We start from the raw sequence: 20,849 nt of genomic DNA on the forward strand, positions 1-20,849 counted from the left end.
TAGCTCTAACTTTGAAATAGAAAATCATCTACTGTGAATGGGCACATGTGCCTTGAAGGTGGGCTGGATTAATACAAATAATTCTCTGTCATGCCTTCCCACATCTGAAAGCACAAGAACTCATAACCCAGATCCACACTATAACTGTAGGTGTATAAACTAGGGGTTTTTTTAAAAAATTATTATTTATTTTTTTTTTTTAGTAGGGAAGAAAAGCAGAATGAAGAGCAGGATCAAAATACTAAGGAAAGACAGATTTTGATAGTCACACTTTTTAAGAGCAGTATGCAACCTAAACAGATTAAAAAAAATTGAGATCTTACCTTTTTTGTCTTTGATGTTCAGAAACCAAAGCATCAGACTGCATTTTGTTGTCACAATTATCACTACTGCTTTGCAAACGGTGATAGGAATAGGACAGACAACTGAAAGAAGTCCAGTCTGAGATGATGAATCCTTTCAATGTTGTGTTATTGTACTTTATTCATGCACATACACATCCAGGTGAAGTTTCACCCTCTTTTGTAGGGTTAAGAAAAACAGGTTGAAAAAAGTAGTTGAGAAATGTCCATGGAAGGGCTAAGAAATACTTGATAAAGACTTTTCCTCTGATAAATCAGTTATCTAAGAGACCTACTTGTGTGGTTTGCTGGTTATAGTCTAGTAAATATTTAACTTGTTAAATAAGAGACTTGGGGCTTTGTGATTTATAAGTGGGTGTGGCACTTACTTTGGCATTTATTGTGGCCCTTTGCTCTGGACATAGCCTAAGTAAATCAGCAGGTGAGGTAAAGATTGTGGTGATTTACTGTAATTTCTGGATGGATAGAAATACTAATTGGGTCCTAAAGGTGGCTTTTAACCAAAATTACAAAATGTCATATAATGAACTATTTTAAATTAATTAACTTTATTGAAAGTATTCCAGAAAAATCACAGCAAATGCTTTCTAAAATTGGACTTCTGTGATCAGGAATGCAAAGTTTTCTTAGAGATACAATGAGAGTACTATGTTGGAAATGGAATCAATGCATGTTTTGTTTCATGCAAAATTGCTTTGAAAGCAATAATTTCATGGCGTTGGTTTGACTTTCCTCCGTCAAATTTTATGACACCTTGATTTATTGATCTGGTGGTGTGTGAAGAGTGAAAAGAAACGTGGCTCTGTATTTGACAGGATGCCATACTTGCTCTCTGAGCCATATCTCGGACCCTGCAGGGTTCAGTATATCTCTCTGTAACAGAAGATCTGCACCACACCTTCCCCCTTCCTCTTTGTTCCTGATGTATCTGATAGAGAAATGGATTTGGCCAAAAGAATATGGAGTCTCAAATATTCAAGTTGTATATGGGAAAATTTGAAAAATCTGGAAAAGCAGCTTCTCTAAACAGATGTATCAGAAACAAAGAGTTAAGTGGGGAGGTTTGGAACAGGTCAGAAATGTGAGGCCACTTCTACTTCCACTGCAATTTTCAGGGGTTGGAGAGTGTGGCACATAAATCTCTGAACTGTCACAGAAAGATGTGGTCTTTTTAGTTCTTTCCATTTTGGTGATTTTAGACCTCTTTGAGATGTGGAAATACTCAAAGGCCAGTGGGATATTGCTCTGTGTTTTGTAGTATAAGTAAAGGTAGGCTGGGACAGGTATTGGTTAGCACAGGAACAGCAGCTGTCTGGCAGTCTGGGTCCAAGTCTATGATACCTTTGCTGGCTGATACAAACTTTGTTCAGCAACTAGGATACCCCATGTCCCGGTGATGACTCCTGCTGTGCAAGATTACCAGCTATGAATGCAGCCTGCTCTTTGCTGATGGGGAGATCTGCTGACTTGTGAGACTTGCTAGTCATAGAGTTCTGGCCTTCTATTGGCAGAGCTGAAAGCTGGTAACCTGTGTCATGGTAACACCTCCTAGCCTTCCTTCTTAGCTGATGGTCCCTTTTTTGGGTAGGTAAACGTAAATGAAACTGAAAATAAACTGGAAAATGTGGGAGAGACAAGGAGTAATGGGTGCATGTTACCCTTGGGTAGATCCCAGTTGGACATCAGGAGAAAATATGTTAAATACTAGTGAGGAAATAATTTTAAAGAAGATATGAAAAACCACTTCAACTATGCTGACTTGAATAACTCCTTTATGCAAGATTTGCATCTCAAGATTGCATAAGAACCCAAAGGTAATTTAAAAAATATGTTGTAATTTAAAAAATATGTTGTAATTTAAAAAAAATTTCCTTTAATAATAATTCTGTACATTTTAGTCTTTGCAGTGTAGTGTAAATGGTCTTGTTAAAATAGCTTCCAAGAGTTATGTCCCTTACAAGACAAGACTGGCGCGGTACAGTCTCCCTCTGACGGGATCTCGCTGGTATTGCAGGGTCCGCAGGGGTTCCCCGCAGCGTTTCGGGGTTGGGGGGGGGGGAGTGTGTGTTGCTGCGGGCAGGGGCTGGGAACTGCGGAGTGACCTGCGGGGGTTGGGGAGCAAAGGCTGCGAGCTCTGCTTCCCGTTCAGATAAACACAGAGGCAATCCCAAGTGCTGCTCATTTTCTGGTCTACTGTGAGTCATAGGGTTATAGAATGGTTTGGGTTGGAAGGGATCTTAAAGATCATTTAGATCCAACCCGCAGGGTTTTGGTCAAATTCAAGTAAACAGCTACCTGAATTTTAACACTAAAAGTGGGATGGAAATGTAATGAACATACACCAATACTCAGAAAAGGCTGGACAAAACAGAGAGGTACCTGCCAATCTGTGATTGGTAGCGGTCTCCCTTCCCTCCTAACTCAAATATTTTCTTGTTCATTCATGACAGCATTGTCTGTGTGATGCAAAAGACAGGAATGTGCAGTTATTGCCCTGTAGGTTTTATTTTGAACATTCAAAAATATGCATAGATGTACGTTAAGGAGCACAGACCATGTCTGCTTTACTTTGCATTGACATTTATCATCTTTATAGAGTAGTGTCTGTAACTTTAAATTATCTTAATATTATGTGTTGTACTAAAGCAACTTTGCTTGTTTGAAGACATAATTTTATTCCCAGATCTTCAACACAGTATTATAGATGTGATGGTACTTTCTTGATTACACATTTTTGAGTCTTGCTGCTATTGCATTTTAACCCAAAACAGCTTTAAAGCAAAAGAACACCTTTTCCTTCTGTGTTAGGAAGTCACCTTTTTTTACTGTTGCTCAGTTTAGTCAGAGCAGAGAGGGAGTGGCATGGTGAGTTGGCAACTGAACAGTTCGGGGCAGCTGATGAATTTATGTTTGATTATTTTTTGTTCAACTGGTCTGATATGAGAGGCAGCAGCAAAGTGTGTACAGACTTCCTTAAAATTGAGATATTTTATGGAGATGTTGAAATGCAAATTCACAGCTTGAATTGAAGTCTCCATAGATTTGTAAATATCACCCATTACCATTAAGAACTGATCCACTGCAATGAATAAAAATGGTTTCCTTTAGCACTGGGTCGCCTTTCAGATTAGTATTCTTGACATTAATTTAAATTATATGTTTAATAACATGTTATTCAATTTTTTGTTATATGAAAGTGACCCACCCTCACTGTGTAATTTCCTATGCATCATTTTCCTACACAAAGTACTCTTCTTGGTCCTTAGCTGTGTGGCTCATACTGCATAGCTGTTCTCATTTTCTTAAAATGTAAAACCAAATCTTATTCTTAGAGTAAAATCACCTTAGGCAGCCTCATTCCATTATCTCTAATTTAAAAAAAAAATAAAAAAATGCCTGCCCATCCATTTGTCTTTCACATGGCATCACTTTGCTTTGGAAGAGGCATCCTGATTCCACTCTTGAAGAGTACATCTCTGGGCATAGCACAGAATGTATTTTATTCCTTTGTATATTCTGCTTTTTGGGTCTTACACAGAATAATTTATAGTGTGTCTAGATTAGTGATTTTAATTCAAATTAGGAATGTGCTTCTGAAGCCAATCTACATGTCCATTCTAAAGGTACTTTGATTCACATAATGGACAAGTCTTGGGTGCTTTATTTGGGTGTCTTTCAGGTGAAACTGAAGAGGACTGTGTATTCCAGGAGCATATTCAGTGCTCACCAACTGCATTCATCCCCTAATTGGACCTGATTAGTTCTTGTCTGAGGTAAATCCTCATGAAATATGTGTAGTGAGGGTGTCAGGCCCTCAGCACCAACTGTTTGATTCCACAGTTCAGTTTCTAGTGGACATAATTCTTTGCTGATGTGTACATAGCCTCTGTCTTATCAGCATGATTCCTGTTAGCAGAGGTGGTATCTGTCTTTTTGGCCTTGGAAGTCCTTGTGGAAATGTCTTATGTTTCTGTGAGACCACTCATTCAATTGAACTTTTTCTATTTTAGGAGGGAAGGAGGAAGGAAACAAATTCTTCATCAGAGCCTAGTCTGAGGTTTTACTGAATATATGGCAGATTGTTCAGTGCTGGTATTTTTTGGCTAGAGAATCAGGAATCAACTGAATTTGGGTTCAAATATCCCCAGAACCAGAGTACTCCCTGCAGCTAAACTTTAGGCTTGCCCCTTCTACAGAATTGGGGAATGGAGAGAGACACAAAGTGGTGTTTGCCAGCTAGCAACAGTGAAGTGACAAAATGGAGCATTCTGTCCTTATGCTGTATCAACAACTGGTTCTGGAGTCTACTGGAGCATATTTTCAGTTCCATTTTCTTTCTTGTCTTCCCAAAAAGAAGTAACAGAGGCTGACCTTCAGATATCATGTTTCTTCATGTAATACTTTTTGAGAAAGCTTGATTCTAGTGAGACTAAAAGAAAAATAAATTTCAGTAATGATGAACTAATGCAGTCCTAATGGAAGGCTACTAGACTGGCTGGGATTTAATGGCATGACAGCATAACAAATTTCTGGATTCTAATGAGATAAGCAAAATATCTGCCCTTTACATGATGCTATTAATAGCCTGAACTTGACTAAATTAGAACAGAAGCAGTTTGCAAACTGAGACAGGTAGGCTATGGAAACACTGAGTTCAACATCAGTCACATAGCAAAGATTTTTAGGTATAAATCACAGCCCCAGGAAGCTAAAAAATTTAGATTTGGAAACCTGCACACATTAGCAAAGTGGATTGCTGATACTTCTTCAAGAGGTTCAGAGTTCTTCATGCATTGAAATGTAAAATTTGAATAGTTTGAGATCACATATTCTCAGTAAGATGGGAATATTTGGTGCCTACAGAACAGTTCAGAGCAGTTTTGAGGTGATCCTGGTTTTCTGATTTTTACCATGATTTGACTCTTGTATTTCTTTACAATGGTTGAAGTTGGCACTCATTGACATATGAGTTTGATGTGTCCCTAGCACCTAAGAAAAGGAGGAGATCTTCCTTAAGATTTTGGGCAATTATTCTGTGAAATTTAGACAATCTGTGGTAAAAGTGTCCTCTAGTTAGAAGTTCAGTTGAAGCAAATAGCTTGAGCTGAATTCACAAAATGCTTGATGTGCTTTTCAGGTATGAAACATGCTAGTAATTTTTATTTCTCACTGGAACTTGGAGGCAGGAAATAACCTTCAAAGCAATGTTAGTGTAGCACTGGATCATTACTGTGTGAGTGACAGAGCACTGGAACAGGCTGCCCAGAGAGTCTGTGGAGTCTCCTTCGCTGGAGATATTCAAAACCCACCTGGACATGTTCCTGTGTGATGTGCTCCAGGTGACTCTGCTCTGGCAGGGGGGTTGGACTTGGATGATCTTTCAGGGTCCCTTCCAACCCCTAAGATTCTGTGATTCTGTGATTATTGATTCCCCTTTGCAGTTATGTGAAGCTTTGAAGAATATTGGATAAAACTGAGCTGTCTTAATGAAACAGCATTTAAAAAATTGTATTAAGTACCAAGCAAATAGCTGCTTCAAAATTTTGCTTCATTAACTAGGAAGCATTAAAACTCAAAACCACTGTGAAGGACATGTTAATCAAAAATATTAATGAAATGTGCTGACCTTCAGATATGTGTTCCCATGCACAAAAATAAGGGCACTGTAATTGAGACCCATTAAACACTATGGCTGTACTGGCTGAGTTAGCAGCCTCAGGTGCTGGCTGGCTTTCACTACTGGCATTTTTTTTGCTCTTTTAGCTACATAAATGGGAGGAGCAGGGTTGGGTGGGGGAACGAGAGTCTCAACAGTAGTTCAGTCTTAACTAAGTGGAAGATGCTTAAGATGCAAATGATAAGCTCTCCTATCCTCTCATTTAGTGTATATAGTAAGTATTCAATCTGTCCTTGCTTTCCTCCTGTTGAAATAAATTTATTGTTTGAGACTGAGCTGGGCAGATTTCTGTGCTGCTCAGTGGTTGTGCTTCAATACAAAGATCATAGTTCTCTTTCTTATGTAAGGACACCTCTTTCTTTCTGTAGCAGAAACTCATTAATTTTAATACACACCAGGGAAGCAGCTGAGTGGGCTTTGAGGTCTCCTTCATAGCAGCGTGTTGTGTTGCTTCTGCACCACTGGGTTCATTATTCTTTTATTAAGAAAGCAAGGAGGAATACAGTGTATACAGTCCTAATGCTATCTTGTTCACATATCACAGGGCATCAGCACTCTCCAGAAACACAACAAGCCAGCTTCAAAAATGAAATGAAGCGTTCTTTGTTTGTTTTAATACCTGGGTGAGGAATACATGGCACATGTTTCTATGTGATTTGCTTCTTCTCTATTTCCTTCTTACTCTAAAGTTACACAGGTTAAGGCTAGGAAAATTTGCTGTTTGAGAAATAAATACCAGTGATGCTATATAGGGCCAATAAAGGACTTGTCTGCATTTCCTCTGCCAAAAACTGAATCCTCAAGCCTCCAATATTTAACTGTGCTGATGTGAGTATTTTTACAGAGGCAAGCATTTGCTTTCTGTGGCTGTTCTTTAGAATGGAGACTTCTTACAAGGTTTGGGAGACCAGTTCCATTTATACCAGAACCTACATGGGTCTGAAAGTCTCAGCCCAGTTCTGCCAGGATGCATGAGGGAGGCATTAATCTAGTATTCATGTCAGTGAAGATTTTTAATAGAGGCATTCAGTGGTGCTCAAGATCTGAATGTGTTGGTTCAGGTCCAATTCAGATTTTGATTCAGAATGGAGGCTTGGTTCAGCTGTCATATCCTCAGATGTCTTTGTCCCACCTCTGTTCTATCAAGACAAAAATAAATAGCAAATGGAGAATCTCTAAACTTTAGCACAAAGTCATTTGTGTTTAGTACTCAGGCAGAATAAATGGTCATTTCTGCATATCCAATATTAGCCATTTTGTACATTAAAGAAATCTCTATTTAATTTCAGTTTTGATTCTGCAGAATTTATCAGGATTTAGCTGTGGGGATTAAATCCAAACAGCCATGTTTAAAATTTCTGAGACCAAGTCTCCCATTTTCTTTTCTCTTTTTAGGTTGGTCTCTCCTTACTTTCCCTATTTTTATGCCTTTTTTTCCCCCCTGGTTTACCTCAAGACCTGTTAATTTTCATTTATAGGCCCCAAAGTCTCATTTTTATGCACTAATTTCCATACCCTGAAAAACATACATCTCAAGCCCCAGCAGAGCCTGATCCAACCTACCTCTCCCTGGCAATCATTCAGGGAAAAAAAAGGAAGGGAAGCATTTTGGAATGTCTCCCAGTAAACCCATGCTGTTCTCTTCCTATGGTGATCGATTAGTGTCCTGTCAAGAACTGCACACATCAATTGATGTGTTGTGTGATAGAGGGTACCTGCTATGTTTGCTTGTTTGCAGTCATGTACAACAGAAATGTTCGATGTGGTGTCTTTGTCTACTGCACTGGGAACTGGGGTGTGGCTGGGCAGCAGAGAGGCAGACAACCTTGCTTTCTTGTCCTTGATACCTACATAACAGGTTGAGTGAATCTTTTGGCAGGAAGACAAAGCTGTGGAGCATGTTTTGCTAAGCAGAATTTTGTCTGGCATGTGCAGAGACAAGAGAGCTCCTGTGAAGAACAGAGTAGACAAAAATCAAGCATTGGAAATGCTAAAAGAAAAAAAGCTTTCTTGAGAACACAAAGAGGTGTGCTGCAATCTACAGATGAAGTGAAGTTTATTGCATGTATTGTTCTCCCCCTTGTCTGCATTACTGTCAGTGCTTTCATGGTTCCCTGAGAGTTTTATCAGCCATCACAAATCCAACTTTTAGCTAGATCAGCATTTCTGAATCTTTAAACAGTACTGTTGTTACCAGTTGAATGGGAAGGAGGCAAAGGTTGTGATCTACTGTAAGCAGTGTGGATTTCAATCAGTGTAAGCTGATTGGAAAGATTCTGTCACCTTTTGTCACTGCCCTGTCAGGCAGAAAATCTTTTTTGCCTAAGAGTAAGTGAACAACCTATTTATATTTAAATTAATCCGTGGAGGAGTTGGAAACACCCATTTACTGTTGGAGGAAAGGTGTTTTCTATGACCAGATGTCTGCGTTCCCTGTTAGGTCACAGGGCTCTGGTGATGGGCATGCTAAAATAACTGGCTTGCTATCAAGAAATCTCTAGTGGATGATTGAGGAGAGTTGGAATGAGAATAGCAGGTCTGAGTATGAAAAGTCACACAAATATCTATCTTGAATGCTCAGTTAGGCAAAAGGAGCTGGATGCCTGGCCATGAGGCTGGGGTAAATATTCTGGGAGCTTGGTGGCTGGAGAGGGGCTTCCTGCATGGGTAAATTCTCACTGTGATGTAACTTCACGAAAAGCATTCCACCTTCCTACCCAGGGCAAAACTCAGACCTGGAGATAACTGAGATCTAGAAAATGTCAGGTTTTATGAAAAGAGCCAGATGATGGCAGCATAGAATGCAACAGAAGACAGAAAATTCCCAGGTTAAGTAGCAAGAGACTTACCCTTGAAAAGTGAGTCAGGGATCAACCTTTCCATCTCACCCTCCACTTCTGCAGTGGCTTTTAAAATGTAGGTTTATGGTTCTGGGAAGAAGAGAACAAAACAATGATTTTTGTTCTATAACATGTGCCAATCTTTCATAAGTTGTGCAATAAATCAGCTTAGAAATTTTTCTGTGGGGCACCAGAAAGGCAATTCTGCTACATCCTTTCATACCCAAAAATCTTGTATTTTTTCTCAGCTGTATAAATTTTTCTAGCAAGTCCTACCCTCTACAAATAATACCTTCATAATTCTTGTCATCAAAACTTAATCTGTAGCTTCAGCTTCCAAAACAGAATTCAGAATATAACTCTGGATGTAACGGAAAAATACAAGCCACATGTGTGTTAGTTTTTCAAGAGAAAAGCTTAACTGATGTCTGAATCAAAGATGATTGACTTGGCAACCTATAAAACTGATGTGTTTTTTTGTTGTATAATAAAGAAGTGCTGTCTCTATGACAAAATGCCAGCCTGCATTTTCCTGGAGCACTGTTTACTATTGGTATTGGCAAATACTATTAGTATTGGCAAAGAACGAGATGATTATTGTACAGGGGCTGTTTTCTCTAGAATGGCTGGTATTGGTTATGAAAGCAGGAAGTTGGATTTTATCATGACTCTTCAGAATGGCTTCTGCAGAGGTAACCGTTCAGTCCTGGAGGAAGCAAGTGTGAGGCAGAGCACTTTCAGAACATGTACCATTTTGAGATAGAAAGGGAAGACAATGAAGCAACACAAGGTCATAGCACATGCGTGGCTGCTGTGCTTTACCTCTATGCTGGTCTCTTTTGGAAGTGGGATTGCCAAGCTGCTCCAATGTTTTTATTTTACTGTTTCTGGATAGTGTTCCCCTCACAAGCTTATAGAAATTGTGTCCTGGATAAGCTTAAGATAAATGACTGTAGTGCACTTGAACATTGAATGCTCTTCTGCCAACAGAGACTGCTGAATTAATGCTTGTTGCATTGCAAACTCTTCAGTCTCCTTGGGGTTTAATTGAAATTTAAAGGATATGTGTACTTTACACTGCTGAACACTAGCAGAAAGAAGAGACGCTGCAAAGAGCTTCTGAGTTTCTGGGGGGGATGGGAGTGCAAAACATTTTAAGCTCAACTGTTTTTTCTGGAAGGGCAGACTCTCAGTGCTGCTGTGATGAGCTCTGGCTCTACACATCTCCATTCCTGTACAGCTGGCCCTGGTTTATAGAGCAGAACCAACTCTTTTTGCCTGCGCTTCCTGCTGGCTGAAAAGGAGGGTGGTCCTCTATAAGCAGCAGGAATTGTCAAGCGCTGTTTCACTGGGCTACTTGGAACAAGCTAAGGACAATAACGTTCATCCTTGTATTTGTATAAACAACATCCCTGGGACTGCACTTCATGTGAGTTTCTATCCCAGCTCTTGCAAAAGACAGGATTCTGGCTTATTCTCATTCTATTAGTTGTAATAGTAAATAAGGCCATTGGAGCTAGTAAAAAGGGTATTTCCTTGTGAAACCTGCCCAGGGAAGCTCAAGGTTATGGCTGCAAAGCTGGCCTCAGGAGAAAATAAACTCTCCATTCCTCAGATTTTACAAATAATATATGATATCTGACAGATAGCTCTGGCTGGTAAAAACCAATTAAAACCTTTCAGTTGCACCAGTAAGGGTTGTCTGAAGTTCCTTTGGTCAGAGTAGCAAAGTTCCTCATCTAGCATATGTGCAATACAACGGGATCGGGAAAACACATTAATGGGGAGGAGAGAGGTGGCAGTAAGGGACAAATTGCTTAATATCCATTCAACACTTTGAGGATCTAAAATATGGGAAGTGCTGTTTTTTGTGTGGTTTTTTGTGTGTGTGGTTTTTTTTTTTTTTTTTTTTTTTTTTTTTTTTTTTTTACTGCAGAAGCAAAGATTTCTTTCCTAAATAGATATATTGGAGTTTTATCTTTAAAACATTACAAAGGGCCTGTGTCAATTTTTTCAGAAAATGTATGAACAATATGGTACATTTATCAACAGAGTAATGAAAGCATTCACAATTAGGCCCTTTACTTTGTGTAGGCTTGGAGGAAAGGAATTTCTGGGTCAGCATGTGGTGCCATTAAACATATTTAAAGGTAGTTTAATAATAGTCTTTTCATATCCTTTTAGTGCATATGACTCTTACTTTAACAATGAAAAAAGAAAATTGCTCCTGGGGCTTGAGTGCACTACATTCATGCTGTTCTGCACCTCTGATTGGAAGTACTACAATCAGGAGGGTGAACAAAACATGACCACGAAAATGGGCATCATAATTGTGGAGTGATACCACTAGTGCATGTTTTCAAGGAATGCTAATGAGGTGCATGTTGTTAAGCAGACAGAATCTCGGTACATGGCTGCACTACCCTCCCTCAGGGATCTGTTTTCTGTGTGACATCTTTGGTGTCTTTTCTAACCCGCAGTTTCCAAGACAGCCAGGAATTGGTCTGTCTGCTAAACAGTCTCTGCTGTTACTCAGTTGGAGAGAACAGGAGTATCTTGACACTGTATCTTGTCTCAGGCAACTTTAAGCTCCAAGAAACAGCTCCAAGAAAAGACTTTGCTCCTAATTAGCATCATGTTTAATACATACGTTTTGCATGTCACATGGCTGTGCTGAAAATGTTGCACCGTTGGTTACAAAAAATTGCAAAGCTGGAAGGAAAACAAGACTTTCTATTTATTTACTATAAAATCAGTAACATTGTCTTTATATCTTTACTTTTCTGTGTTGATAAGAACCATTGTGGCTAGGTTATAAGGATGAAGATGGTATTAAGACTGCTGTGACTTTGTGTGACTGGGCCTGGACTACTGTGGGTAGACAGCAATTCTTAGAGAAAATCAGAAGGTAGGAGCTTGCAGCTGAACTTCCTGGGTTCTTTGAAAATCCCTCTCAAAAGTATCTTTAAATACTAAACTGCATTTCCAGTTTCATTTTATGTGCAGTGAATTATTTTGTAGTAAGTTCTGGGAGCTCTGTAAATACGCAGGATAAATTAAATCATGTTATGTGTCTACTCAATATTAATTTGATTTGTTGAGCAGCATTTAAAGTTTCATTCTTACAGCACATAAACATGATATAACTGTATCTAAAGGAGGTAAGACATTTTCTGGTCTGAAACAGAGTCAGTCTGGGAGTGGTACAATGGTAACCAAAGAAGGTAACATTTTAAAGTAACAGACCTCACTAAAGTAATTTTATGTTGTTGCAAATACAGACTGTTTTCTTTGCTGGCTTTGGTGTGTGTTGCACTCACTTGTGCATGTGCTCTTTCTCCTGCTGCTTATTTTTCCCAACATGGATAGATTTGTATTTGATACAACTGCTTTTTCTTTATTATTCTAACTTACGTAGCAACGCGCGTGACAGTGTCAGAAACTGTCCAGACCCTCCTGTACTTCCTCCTAATAACAAGTATTAAAAAACTATAACTTCTCTTGGCTACTTTACCTTTTAGGGCATCGAGAGTAAGACAGTGTAGACACATCTACTGTACATATACACAGCGAGTCTGTAAGACTAATAGAAGTCATTCCCTTGTGTTCTGTTTTCAATGTCTATATTTGCAGATAATTTTAACAGAGTTGCATTCATCAAGAGGAATAAACTAGTTTTATTAAATTATTGCCTCACATATAGGGTGAAACTGTGCAGTTTGTAACTGATTTGTAAATATATTGTTTTTTTTGTCTATGTTCCTCTCATTACTTCAGTTTGCTATGACTTTATTCTGCACAACTAGTTACAAGTTGTTTCATAGCATTACTGTGTGCTGCTGTGTATCTGCCAAGTTTTGCCCCAAAGGTGTTTTCATTTCAGTTCTGAGTGAAATTCTCCCTGTACAGTAGGTGATTTGCAAGGTGTTTTTCGATACTTGGTGATAAAAGGTGCTATGTAAATTATCTTTACTACCGTATGGTCTCTTCATGTTCCCAATTCAAATCCTCTGGGGGGGCATCTCTTGGCACCATCAACAGGAGCACATCTGATCCACATACAGCCTGTGACAGAGTATCCTTTTGGTTTGATTAGTCCTTCTATGGAAGTTCAAAGGTATTAGGCATAAGAAGAAGAAACAAAGCTTTTCAAAAATTAAAACCACTCAACAATGTATTTGCAGTATGTCAGAAGCTGTTCTCAGTAGAGACAAGCACAACAGATTTCAGATTGGCTTGGTCAGAGAGAAAATCACTTGTAAGAGCACTGCTTACAAACCATCTGGACTTTTAGGTCAGTAATTTGCTGCAGAAATGCTCCAGACTATGCATATTCAAGCAGAACATGCTAGATTTTACTAAGTTCTCCTTTTCCCCTGTTGCTGACCACATGAAAGTAAATTATGACTGTTGGTGCAGCTATGCTTTGTATTGCTTTCAGATGAGGGAAACAAGCAGTCTTACCCGTGGGATATGCTGATTGTCATGCCTGCAATGCAGACAGAGTTTCCATCTACTGCATATAGAAAAGTGTGCCAAATTTGTGTCAGTGATTCTTTCCATTGCAGCCTCTTACAATCTGAAAACATTCTCAGAATAAAAATAACAATGCCAGTGAGAATGAACTTTGACAGCAGTATAATGAAAGTGTGTGAGGGAACACTCAATCTGCAGACTTTGAAAGAAAATCTAATTCCACCTACAGTCTTGCAAGATGTGGTATTGGATCAAGGACTTTCAGTACAAGTAGCAACAGTGTACAGTCTAATTCATGCATGAAGAGAATAATCCCTTCTGGTGTATACAATATTAATACTCTAGGGGATTTTCTCCATTTTCTATGTTTAAAGTCACTTCGTTGTTTCATGCACTTATTGTGCCTAGAACAGTCCGACGTGGTCGGGGGATATAATCACTACCGTAGTACAAACAACTTTTTTATTTCTATCCTCCTGTTGGAGAAGTCACAGGAACAAAAGAATAATAAGGTAATTTCTAGATGTATAAACTGCTTCCTAAAAATATATGTATTTTTTATAGCTGAAAGCAAGTGTAAAAATTACCCCATTACTTTACTTTAATGAAGGTCCAGATTTTCCCATAATAAACTTTGGGAAATCTACTCCCAAATGTGCCAAAGACCAGTAGCGAATGGGACTTTCTGTCCTGGTAGGAAGATGCAAACAATAATCATGACAGCTTTTGGCTGAGAGAGCACATGCAATCAGCACGATTTCTGGCACCTTTGGCCAGGAAAAAGTGTTTGATTCTTGTTCCTGAACACTAAGAAGCTGTACTGCAATTCTACAGCTGTGTTAGGAGGAGCATTCCTATGCAATAAGAGGGTGACTCCTGATTATATAAGTGTTGATCTATACTATCACAGGTTAAATAGTCATTACTATGTAAAGACTGAAAGGAATGAGGAAAGTGGTGATGACTTTCCTTTGCTTCAAGTAAAAAAAATGGGTGGTTGTTGGACTTGGAGAAATTCTAATGGGCTCAATATAAAATTAGAAGATTTAATGACCTTTTGTGGACCTTTTGTGCTAACCATATTAAATCTTTATCAAAGATTAGGAAGTAGATGCACAAAAGGAAGATTCTCTCTTTCTATAGCAGGTTCTATAAGAAAATTAGATCTGACCCGCCCCCCTTGGGGTAGTGAGTACTCAACAATTAAATCCAAGCTGTTACTTTATAGCTTTATTAGCAGGTCATAGACACAAGATAGATTGGACTCGCGTTTGAATGCTTCCTTAGCCGTCATTGTGCCGCCAAGCCTGCCCTGTGAGGAGGGAGCAGGGAGTGTCCCCCCAGCAGCCCGTGCTGAGCCCAGAGGCTGCCATTTTGTTTGCTGCTCTGCCGAGGTACATTTTCTTTTGGCTGATCTGGGGGGCAGAGTTATATTGCTCATTAGGGAGAGGCTAGGACGTGTCTGCATTTTCTGGGTGATGGACATGTATTTTGAACATATTTTATAAAATAATATTCCCTACTGGAAGAACTTTGTTAAAAGTGCTTTTGCACAGAGAGACTACTTGAAGGAGTTGGGCCAGTGGTTGGGAAGTGGAATTTTCCTCAGGAAAACATTGAGGTGATTTGTTTTTTTTTTCTGTCAAGAATTTTATTCATCCTGAATTAAGATATAAAGGCAATAGTTCACAGTTGCGCTTGAGGTAAAAACTGTTTTAGGAGAATTAGGCTAGAAATTTCAGTTTACTATTAGCTGCTAACAGGCGATACAGCTGCCTCTTGGGATCAGCTTTATTTGTCAAAATCAGTTCTCTCATGCAAGTGCTTTTCAGCTCGTGATATATTTCTTTTATCATAATTTTGACCAGCTGAAATAGGCATGGATGTGATTATGAGTGTGAGTGGAAGGTTGCAATGACTCATTTCACTAAAAATAATTCAATTTCAAGTTGCTTGGACTCTAGGGGATCACACAACTTTCAGACAATTGCTAAAAAGAAGTCCCTTTTGTGAGTGGGAAAATTAGCAGTTCTTATCAAGGAAAATCAGCAAACTATTGTTATTCTTAGAGCAAGTTTCACTTCGTTGGATCCCAGAAAATGTTCTGAATTTTCTCTTTGTTTGATTTCTTTGTTCTGGGCATCTGTGCCCAGGCGCTGGCAGGGGGGCTGCAGGGGCGGCCTCTGTGAGGAGAGGCCGGGGCTGCCCCGTGCCGGGCACAGCCGGTTCCAGACGGTTCCACCAGCCCCACAGCAGGGCACAGCTGAGACCCTCAGTGAAAAATGGTGGTGCCTCTAGGAAAGTGTATTTAGGAAAGGGCAAAACACCACAAAGGTAGTGAGGAGTGAGGAAAAAGTGTGAAAAACAGCCCTGCAACCCCCAAGGTTGGACAATGGGGAGGAGGAAGCGCTCCAGGTTCTCGGGCAGAGATCCATGATGTGAATGGGCAGAGAGGTCCTTAACACAAGACACAGTTTCCTTTACGTTTCTCCAAAGAAGTGATGCACATGTCTTTCTAGTGTTTACTGTTTACAAGCTGTGGCAAAAGAAATATTTCAGGTAGAGGAGAATGTGTATCTTTCTGAGGTAAATAATAATGTATATTTTTGCATTAACTTTTCTATGTGTGTCTTTGTGTTTAGATCTTCTGAAAGAAGAAAGATGAGAAGTATGGTTGCTTAGGAGACAGAAAATATACAAGCATCAATATTTAATACTCTGACTGGGTCATTCGTGTTTTGGTTGTAATGCTTAAAGCACTTGACTAGAGTCTGAAGAGATGGAAAACCTGATAGTACCCACTAGGCATTGCAACAAAATCTCTGTATCAAGTGTTTCCAGAAGGTGGATTATGCTGCCAGTCAGGCTGCAGAGAGCAAGAGCCCAAACCACAGTCCACAATGAAAAATCAAATCAGTGCCCTGAGCCAGCAGCAAGGTAAGTTCCTTAGTTACAATTCCTGGTCACTGGGCTGAGTACAGATAGTCATCTCAGCCTCTTGTGTTTTCTTTTCCAGAGGTAGTGTGATATTTAATTAGCTGTAGTTTGTTTCTTTTTATAGTGAAAACAAGTACTTGCAATATACTTTGTGCAGTTGAACATGTTATGTCTGATGCAGCCCTACAGAATGTGAACTCAAATAGAATTTTAAAATTCACCTGCCTGGAATTCATTTTTCTGTTTGTCTGGACAGTTGCTAGTTTCTTGCACACATGCCCACACGGACACACACACACAAGCATAGTGTTAGTTTCTGCTGTATATAACACTGCCAGGAAACGCATACCTTTTTTGTTTGATTGTTTGTTTTCTTGTGACATGTACTTTGCTGCTTTCCTTTAAGCAGTTTAACATTTTGTCAGGGAGGCCAGGTAAGTTATGCTGGCTACATCCTGGGCAAAAAGAACAAGTCCTCTAGTGGTCTCACAGTGGGATGACTGGGACTGCCAAGAAGCACATGTTTCTGGAGAATATGCTCAGATACTTAGTGGTTATATGAAAGCCATTTAGTGATTATACAGAAGTAATTTATTCTATAGAATTCCTCACACTTCTTAAAATATCACTGAAATATCTTCCCACTTTAGGTTCATTTCCCTCTTCCCCCATTATAGGTTGAGGGAAAGAGTTTGTGAGGCTATCAAAACTATCCTGTGTGAAATTATCCTGTCTGAAAGGAAATGGATACAAGTTTTGCAAGGGATTTGCTGCACACTGCTTGCATGAGGGAGGGCTCTCAGCAGTCCACAGCAAAAAGTGGCCTGATCATATCAAGAAAACTGCTTATGTGCTGGATGGCCCAACCTAGCAACTTCAAGCATGGTAGTGTTTTAAAATAGAAAGTATCACAAAATTAAGGTACCTTCCAATGTCAAAAAACTTTGTGCTTATTTATTTATTCACTTATTTCCTGTGTGCAGTTAGAATATGAACATCAAGGTTGTTATTCACCTGAGTGTATCTTGTTGGACACAAGCAGGGATTGCAGGATCAAGTTCTCATCTGCACTATTTAGAATATAAATTTGTATAAATCAGGGACTAAATAAATTACAGTCACTGGAGATGAACAAGAATCCTTTGTGTTCCAATGTAAACAGTGAGAGCACTCTTATCTTTTTAAATTAGACTTTATAGCACCTACTTGTAACCCTGCCAATTTAAGCGGATTTAGCCAAACTGAGATCTCATCAGGTTTTAATTATGTTGTTAGAGCCTTATTAAAATAAGCCATCAAACAGCCCTGAAAGCACAGTCCTATGTATCCCAGAACCTGGGATACATAAAAGTTTATAATTCCTAAATACCTGAGCACAAATTAGCCTGGGTTGCGGATGCATGGATAAAAAGAAAAAGGTTGTCCTGTGATAACACAGTCATAATGAATTTTCCTCTAACTATTCTGGTTTTAGTCTGCAGTTGGCAGTTCATCTTCATCTGCGGCCTACCCTTTCTTACCAAGTTTTTGATCAGTCAGGAACATTGTGTAATTCTGTGTCACACAGCTTGGGGCATTTTCACATGCCTCTGCAGGATAGACCTGTGTGATTGCAACTTGTAAATTCACAATTTAGGCAAATTATTATGTAACTGCAATAAAATGTCTAATCTCCCTTTGCCTGAAGCTGTCACATGTGGCTGGATTCTTGGTCAGTGCAAAGCAGTTAAGTTGAAGGCAGTGGAAATTATGCTGCTCAATACTAGCTGAGAGTCCAGGCCACAATGGATGCTCTGGTTTTTGATATTTTCTGGTATTTGAGTGCTTTGTTCTTACATATGCCTCTACAGTTACTTCTGATTTCTATTGTCTGTGTGAGAATAGGATTGAGCTTTTCTATCAGTTTGCACTGACATACATATATATATATACACACACACACACTTACTTTAAAAAGTAACCCTTGATCTCTGTAGCAGGAAAGCAAGGAAAGGTGTAAGAATCCAGTTTGGTTTTGGATGGATGAAGGCAGGTGCACTGAAAGAAGATGAGGTGGCCAGGGCTTTGGCTGCTGTAGAGACTGTTCTGGTTTATCAAGAGCTGTGTGTGGGTTCCTGGAGTGTGGGGAAGGTGAATGTACTCCAGTGTCATAGCTTGGTCTTGGCATTATTTTTGCAACAGTGAACCCTTGCAATCTGCTGCCGCTGTATTCAGAGACTGCTGTGCTGGTGTTTTGACTGTCAAACCTTCAGTGAACTGAGTGGGGCTGAATGTTTTTATTTCCACCTTCACTACAGCTCTAGCCTAGACAAGAGCAGAATGTGCTGCCTGCAGCCATCAGAATCTACAACACCCGTAGTTCAAGGCAAGAGAAAGCTGAGGTGCCAGTGGGTGACCTGGCTGCCTGAGGGAGTTCATGAATACACAGAAGTGTTTTTAGCTGAAATGGGGTGAAGAAATTGAGGTTGCAGTCCAGGCATGTCAAAACCAATATAAACATGGCTGAATATGCTGAGGAGGTTAAAATTAGCTTTTATCTGTGCCGGTAGTATTTTATTTTGTAACTCTTAGAGGAAATCATTCAGTGAGAGCAGAATTGCAGCACTTGAATGACAACTGTTAACATATTTAAGGTTTTTTTAACATATTCTGCTTTTGTCCTTTCTGCCCATTAAATCTAAAGTACATTTTCAGCTACCAAGCTGTAACACACAGCAGGTGGGTGTTATCATCTTTGTTGATCCTTCTAGAAATAAAAAAAGAAATTGATGTTATCTATAAGTAAACAAACTTTGTAGTATGCTATAGCTAATGCTCTTACTAAACTACCATTTTACTATCTGTTCTCATTTAATTGTGACTATAAAATATCTATTGAGAATAGAAAGGGTATTTATTGCAACATTGTGAAAATTCTGCTGGTGCTTTGTTAATTTATAGATAAATCAATACACAGCCTTTTATTCAATAAGAAAATTATAGCATTTCCCTTAGTATTTCATTAAATCATTCATATATTAAGTTATGCACATTCTTTGTCACAAATAGCTACATAAGAAATGCAGTGTACTTCGGGGTTACATTGTACAAATGTGCTTTTGTGCAAGTGACGGACCCGCGGGCTCTGGTCCCGCCAGGGGGCAGGGCGAGACAAAAATTAAAGAGCATTAAGGAGAAAAAAAACCTAACAGTTCTGCTTTTAATTCCCCTGTGCCCCACCACCCCACCCCCTGCAATTTCTGCAAGTGCACAGTCTATGCAGCTGTATGACTATCTGACTGAAAGCAAGTTTTTTTGGGTTTTTTTTTGTTAGTTTTTTTTTCAGAGGAGAGTTATGTAAACAGTGCTTGGCTTCTGCCTCAGTGAATATGTATAGGTATTGCTGCTTTTGAGATACTGTATGTCCTCACAAACAGAAGTCCTATGATCTATTTACAGAAACATTTTTAATCTACACAAAGTTATAGAATAAATTTGTTTCCCATCTTGTAAGAAACAGTGGTGTTTTAAATCCCCTCTGCAGCATTTTAGATGTTTATTAAACACAGTTTGAAGACAAAACTGTAGAATTATATTGTCCTTTGTAAAAACAATGTAGCAGGAGCCTGAGGCTTTTGCCGTGCCCAATTACAGGACAGCTCTGACTTCTTAAGTGTACCTTGTGTCTAGGAATATTGCAGAAGGCAGCCTCCTTTCTGAGATATTGCAGTGACCCACTTGCACAACCACGAAGGGGACCATGGACTGAAGCCTCCTTCACCCAACCATAAGGTAGCTGTGAGGAGCAAAAACTGCTGCAAAAACTAGGTTGTTTCATAAAAGTGGATGTGATTGTAAGGAATGCTTTCCATAATTAATTATAGCTTAATCCCAGATGATTTGAGTACTTATCTTTGAGCGAGAAGATCATGAAAGATTTTTTAGTAATTACACCACAGAATTTAATGTCTGTGAAAGGAGATGAATCATCTGAAAATAGAAAAGTATGAACTAATTCCCAGGGCACTCCAAATCCACAGTTGAGGTGTGAAGCCTGTAGTTGATACCTGTGGGTTGCTCACAGCCATGATTTTACATGTATGCTACCAGAGGTACAAATCACCATGCACCTGAAGCTGCGGTGGGAGTGACTGGGTTTTCAGTTACCATAACTTTATATAGGAACATTTGGGCAGAGAAAAAAGCAACTTGAAATTGACAATACAATACAAATATTAGGAATGCCTGAATGCTTAGAAGTGTGGATAACTGCCCAGAGGTCTGGCATATACCGTTTCTTACACACCACTTCTGAATTTAAACTGTGAATCTCAGAGTGGTCCTCTGCACTGTTGAAGCTTAAACTACCACTTTTAGGTTGTGAAGGGTTGTGTGTAAGAATGCATTTACAGGAAGTGACCACAGCACGGAAGTCAAGTAATGACTCTGCCTGGCAATGACATGATTGTGACTGTCTGCCAGTTCTCTTCCAAAACAGCTGGAGACTTTGAGTATGTGTACATCCTTGGGATTTCTTTCTGATTTTAAAAATCAGAATTTTTTTTTTTGGGGGGGGGG

The 20,849-nt window shown here is 39.3% G+C and overlaps 2 protein-coding genes across 4 annotated transcripts in view; one reads left to right on the forward strand and one right to left on the reverse strand.

Annotated features, from left to right (window-relative positions):
- Positions 1-602, reverse strand: part of PALMD (palmdelphin) — a 54,116-nt gene extending 53,514 nt beyond the window's left edge. The window contains exon 1 of the mRNA XM_051624541.1: positions 324-602. Within this exon, the coding sequence (XP_051480501.1) occupies positions 324-367 (44 nt within the window). The 5' untranslated portion in view covers positions 368-602. The remainder of the gene's footprint in view (positions 1-323) is intronic.
- Positions 1-20,849, forward strand: part of PLPPR5 (phospholipid phosphatase related 5) — a 204,369-nt gene that overhangs the window by 17,208 nt on the left and 166,312 nt on the right. For 2 of the 3 annotated variants that reach the window (XM_051624545.1, XM_051624544.1), the window contains exon 3: positions 15,998-16,292. The exons of the other annotated variant lie outside the window; for it this stretch is intronic. The gene's annotated coding sequence lies outside the window, so the exon portion shown is untranslated. The remainder of the gene's footprint in view (positions 1-15,997; positions 16,293-20,849) is intronic. 3 annotated transcript variants of the gene reach the window in all.

Source organism: Apus apus, chromosome 7, assembly GCF_020740795.1.
Source record: "Apus apus isolate bApuApu2 chromosome 7, bApuApu2.pri.cur, whole genome shotgun sequence".
Lineage (NCBI taxonomy): Eukaryota > Metazoa > Chordata > Aves > Apodiformes > Apodidae > Apus > Apus apus.